Source organism: Sciurus carolinensis, chromosome 3 (genome assembly GCF_902686445.1).
Source record: "Sciurus carolinensis chromosome 3, mSciCar1.2, whole genome shotgun sequence".
Classification (NCBI taxonomy): domain Eukaryota; kingdom Metazoa; phylum Chordata; class Mammalia; order Rodentia; family Sciuridae; genus Sciurus; species Sciurus carolinensis.
Window position 1 is genome coordinate 168,143,959 of NC_062215.1, and position 6,000 is coordinate 168,149,958.

The window sequence follows — 6,000 nt, forward strand, 5'->3', positions numbered from 1 at the left end:
ATTTCCTTTTTCCAAATTTGTAGTAAAACCATAACTTTCAATTTCCATGTTAACCATTTTTTAAGTGTAGAATTCAGTAATGCTAAATTTATTTATTATGCAGCAGATCTCTAGAACTTTCTTATCTTGCAGAACTGAAAGGCAATACCCAGTAAGCACTGATTCCCCTTTTGTCCTTCCCTTACCTTTGACAACCACCTTTCCACTTTTGTTTCTATGATTTTGGCTACTTGACTTTCATGAATGGAAACATAGACTATTTGTTCCTTGGCTACTGGCTTATTTTGCTTGGCCTGATGTCTTCAAGATTTATCCATGTAGGAGCATGGAGCAGGATTTCCCTCCTTTGTGAGACTTACCATGCTCCACTCTGTGTACATATTACAGTTTCCTTATCCATTTATCTCTCAGCGGATATTTGGGTTGCTTCCACCTTTTGGGTGCTTGTGAATAATAGTGTGATGAATAGGGTATTCAAATATCTCTTTAAATTCTTTTGAACTATGTCTAGAAATGAGATTATTGAATCATGGTAGTTTTATTTTTAATTTTTTGAGGCACCCCCATCAAGACTACTAATTTATATTCCCAGCACTGTGTATAAGTTTCTCTTTTCTCCACATTCTCATTAACACTTGTTTATCTTTTGACTTTTTAATAATAGCCATTCTAATAGGGAGGACATGATATTGTGATTTCGAATTACATTTCTCCTATGATTAGTTATGTTGGGCATCTTTTTATATGCCTTATCATCTTTATATATCTTCCAAGAATTGTTTCTTGAAATTCTTTGTTCATTTTTAAGTTAGGTTGTCTTTTTTGTGGTTAAGTTGTAGATTTTTAAAAATAAATGATAGATATTAACCCCTTATCAGATACATGTTTATAAATACTAGTCTATAGGTTTTTTTCATTAGTCTGTTGATTATTTCCTTTGACATACAGAAGTTTGATGTAGTCTAACTAATTTATTTTTGTTTTTTGTTGCCTGTGCTTTTAGTGTCCCATTCAAAAAATCATTGCCAGTTCAGTGTTGTGAAATTTTCCCCATTTTTCCCCCCTAGGGTTTATAGTTTAAGTCTTAAGGTTTAGGTCTTCAACTCATTTTGAGTTAATTTACACTTGGTGTAACTTAAGGATCCAGTTTTATCTTTTTAGTACATCATAATACTTTCAGTGCTATGTTGAATGGCAGTGGCAAGAATGGGCATCTTGCCTTATTCCTAATATTAGAAGTAAAGCTTTCATTTCTTTACCACTAAATATGCTATTTGCTGTAAGATTTTCATACATGACTTATCATGTTGAGGTTTATTCCTTTTTATTTTCCTTTTATTCCTAGTTTGTGTTTTGATCAGGGGAGGCGATTGAATCTTATCAAATACTGTTTCTGCATTAACTGAGATGATCACGTGGTTTTTACTCCTTCATGTTATTAATTTGGTATATTAACATTAGTGGATTTTCTTCATACATTGAACCATCCTTGCATTCCAGGTATAAATCCCACTTGGTCCTGGTATATAATCCTTTTAATGTGCTATTGAATTTGGTTGGTTGGTTGTAGATGAACACAAAAGCTTTATTTTATTTATTTATTTTTATGTGGTGCTGAGGATGAAATCGAGTGCCTCACATTTGCTAGGTAAGCGCTCTGCCACTGAGCCACATCCCCAGCCCTGAATTTAGTTTGATAGCATTTGGTTAAGGATTTTCATATTAGTATTCATCTGGGGTATTTGTAGTTTTCTTGTGTCTTTGGTTTTTGTGTCAGAATATTTTTGGCCTCATAGAATGAATTTAGTCATGTTTTGTTGTCTTTATTTCTTTGGAAGAATTTGAGGAGGGTTGGTATACTTTGTCTTTAAATGTTTGGTAGAATTCTCCATTGAAACTGTATTGTAAATTTTTAAAACTTGATATTCTCTCCTGATGTCTCATTATCCCTTAAACAGTCCAAGCTGCCTGCTCAGGCAGCCAGTTGCACCAGTGTGCTATGATTGGTCCCTATTACAAGTTCCCCTTTTTGCCCTCCCCTAGCTGTGACCTAGTGACATTCAAAAGCGCTTGTGAAATACCCTCCTGCCCACTGCTTATGTAGTCTACCTTGATTCCTAAAACAGGCACTTGTGCACAGGTCCATAGTCTCACTCCTGCCAACTAGGTTGGGCCTGCTTCAGCTCCTACCACATTCTTCCCTTGGGTGACATGGCCTTTCTCCTTTTAGGAACTGTGAGCAATAAGTTTCTTTCATTTTCGTATGCTTCTCTGTGAGGTTATTTTATAACCGCATATTGGGTTTTTGACTGATCATCATAAAACCCCATTTTAAGGAATGAGAGTGTTTCTTATAGTATAGAAACCATCTGGTCCTGGGCTTTTCTTTCCTGGGAGGTTTTTGATTCTGCTTTGATATCTCATTATAGTTCTATTCAGATTTTTGTTTTCTTACGATTCAAACTTGGTAGGTTACATGTTTCTAGGAGTCTACATTTCTCCTAGTTTATCACAATTTGTTGGATACGATTTTCATTTCTAATTTTATTTATCATCTCTAAGGGTTTGTCAGTTTTGTTGATCTTTTTAAAAAATCAATCTTTAAAAATCTTTTCTCCTGTCATCTTTCATGTTACCTCTGGTTTGAGCTTTTATTATTTCCTTCTGCTAATTTTGGGTTTTTTTTTGTAGTTTTCTGAGGTGTAAGGTTAAGTGGTTGATTTGAGATTCTCCTTTTAATTTCAGTAATTATATATTTCCATTTTCTATCTGCTCTTGATTTCTAGTGTCTTTCTATTGTGGTTGGAGAAGTTGTTTTATATAATTTCAGTCATCTTAATTCTGTTCAGGCTTGTTTTGTGTCCTAACCTGTGGTGGTCTTAGAGAATGTGTCATGTAGTTTAGAAGAATGCACATTTCTTACATCTTCCTTGGAGAACTGACCCTTCATCATTATATAATGTCCTTTGGCTCTTGTGACTGTGTTATCTTAGTCTATTTTGTCTGATGTAACTATGCCCATCCCTTTGCTCTTCAGGTCCTACTTCCATGGTATGTATTTCTGTATCCTTTCACTTATGGCCCAGGTGTATCTTTAGAGCTCTAAAGTAAGTTTCTTGTTGACAGCAGGTAGTTGAATGGTTGAGTCTTTTGAGTGTGTGTGTATGCAAGAGAGATCCATTTGGTGATTCTGTGTCTTGTAATTGGGCATTTAATTTATTTAGATTAAAGGTAATTACTGATATGAACGACTTACTATTGCCATTTTGTTATCTGTGTTCTGTATATCTTATACACCTTTTCTGCCTTCTTTTGTTGATTTTTTTTCTCTAGTGACAAGTTTTGATAATGTCTCATTTCTTTGTGATTACCAGTGCAGCTACTTAAAATGTCTTGAATTTATAGCATATTGATATCAGCTTATCTGCAATCGCATATAAAATTGTATTTTATATTCCTGCTCCTCTAATGTTACCGATAATACCACTTGCAACAACTTCTTTTCTTTTTTTTTTTTTTTTTTTTTTTTTTTTGGTACTACGGATTTAACCTAGGGGAGCTTTACCACTGAAATAAATCCTCAGCCCCTTTTTAAAATTTTGAGACAGGGTCTTGTTAAGTTACTGGGGCTGTCCTCTTAACTTGGGATCCTCCTGTCTCAGCCTCCTGAGTTGCTGTGGTGTGTGCTATGGGGTCCACCTCACCTTTTTTAAAAATTGTGTTATGTATTTGTTAGCTAGCTTTTTGTCACTATGACAAACAAAATACACGAGAAAAACAACTTTAAAAGGGGAAAGATTTATTTTGGCTCATGGCTTTAGTTCATTGTTAGCTGGCTCACCTTGCTTTGTATTTGTGATGAAGCAGAACATCATGGCAGAAGGGTGTGGTGAAGGAAAGTTTGTCACTTCATGCCAGTTGGGGAATGCAAAGAGAGAGTGGGAGACGGAGGAAGGGGGGAAGGATTTGGAGACGGGATGGAGTCCGCCAAGCGGATGCCCAAGCACCCACTCCCTTCGCCTGGGTCCTGCCTCCCGCCTTCTCCACAGCAAAGATTCATGGGCTGATTATTGCTTGGGCATTCTGGTGGGTATCCCACTGGGAAAGTTAAACTGTTTTCTAAGAACTTTAATTATACATCTTTAATGCTGTTTTAAATCTTTTTTTCAATCATCTCAGCAAGTCTGGAAAAATTTGAAATTCCAGTAAAAATTCGTTTGAGCCCAGAACCATGGACCCCTGAAACTGGTTTGGTGACAGATGCCTTCAAGTTGAAACGCAAAGAGCTTAAAACGCATTACCAGGCGGACATTGAACGAATGTATGGAAGAAAGTAAATTATTCCCTTTTGGCATCAGTTTGCTAACAGTGAGCTCAGATCAAATAGGAAAATACTTGAAATGCCTGTCTCAAATTGTGAGGCAAACTCCATTCCTCATATTAAGCCTAAACTGTTCTTTCTCATGACATCACCATTTTTAACTGACAAGATTAGTAAAATGTTAAGACAGCAAACTTGTGTCTGTCTCTTCTTTCTCCCTCCTCCAATTTACCACCTACAGTTGTACTTGTCAGTAGGAGAATTTTTCTGAATCAGATTGGGGAAGAAGTGATTTTAAAACCTCAAGTTTTTAAACATGATTTATATGTTCTGTATAATGTTCAGTTTGTAACTTTTTAAAGTTTGGATGTATAGAAGGATAAATAGGAAATATAAGAATTGGTTATTGGGGGGCTTTTTTACTTATTGTATTTAAAAATACAAGGGTATCATTGTGAAATTATGTAAATTTCAAATGCTTATGAATCAAATCATTGTTGGATGAAAGATTTGTTGCTGTGTAATTATTGTCTTGTATGCATTTGAGAGAAATAAATATACCCATATGTATGTTTTAAGAAATTGAGAACTTGTGAATATATGCCTGACAGTGTCTTCTTTATATATTTACTTTTTATTAGGAACAAATGTAGTTTGGTTGGCGCTGCATGACACAAATTAGCAGTAGAGAGGGACATGATTTAGTAGTGCCAGAGACAACACAGCAAGTGCTGCACCAGGTGATAATTGGTCTCTAGTAGGTCACTATCACAGTGTTTTCTGTTTAGCTGTTGAAATTAGGAAAATACCCAAAGTTAAATGGGAGCAATTCTGAAAGACAAGGTAGAATTTTAAGAACAAAGTATAGAAATTGTTTATTTGGCCATATGTACATTTAGTTGTCTACATGAACACATTAGTTGTGGAAAATTATTCTACCCCAAAGTCTTCTACATTTATTCTAGATAATTAATTTTAAAACTAGGAGTTTTAGAGTGTGTGTGTGTGTGTGTGTGTGTGTGAGAGAGAGAGAGAGAGAGAGAGAAACATTCAGGGGTGGTAGCTTATACGAAAAAGCAACTTTCTATACTAGAAAACGAAGTAATTTAGAATGCTTCTGATAATAGCATTCTCATGAAGATACAAGAGAATTTAGCTTTATAATGAGGAGAGTTAAGATTTGATTTATAGATTTTCATGTCAGTGTAGTTGTGACTCAAAAAAATTACTTATATGTAGTCTTTCATATGTATTGCTTGTCTTGTTAATTCTAGATATTGATAATATAGTATCACTTATATGCTCAAATTAGGATTTAAAAACATCACAAGCACCACATTTTTCCTGTCAGACTAGCTATTTTCTTGATTCTGTTACTTTAGGCAGTAAAAGGCAAAAAAAAAGAAAAAGTATGAACATAAATCTGTTCACATGGTAGTGGGTGTGTTGAGAGGCGCTAAGACCCGGTGGTTGGGGGTTACATCAAAAACAGTGTATCTGGAGACAGTGCAATACAGTGTTTTGTTTTCAACTTTTCTTGTATTGTGTTGTAATTGTATTGTGTTTTGGATGCTTTTTTTCTTGTCATAGTTTAAATTTTAATAATGTTTAGGAAAATGCCAAAAAACGTAAAAATAAGAAAGAAAATAAATGGAACTTCTCTATATGAGGATGCTGTG

The 6,000-nt window shown here is 34.9% G+C and overlaps 1 protein-coding gene across 2 annotated transcripts in view; it reads left to right on the forward strand.

Annotated features, from left to right (window-relative positions):
• Positions 1-5,778, forward strand: part of Acsl3 (acyl-CoA synthetase long chain family member 3) — a 74,300-nt gene extending 68,522 nt beyond the window's left edge. For both annotated transcript variants that reach the window (XM_047544645.1, XM_047544644.1), the window contains one exon: positions 4,180-5,778. In XM_047544645.1, coding sequence (XP_047400601.1) covers positions 4,180-4,337 — 158 coding nt within the window. In that variant the 3' untranslated portion in view covers positions 4,338-5,778. The remainder of the gene's footprint in view (positions 1-4,179) is intronic.
• The last annotated feature ends 222 nt before the right edge of the window (positions 5,779-6,000 follow it).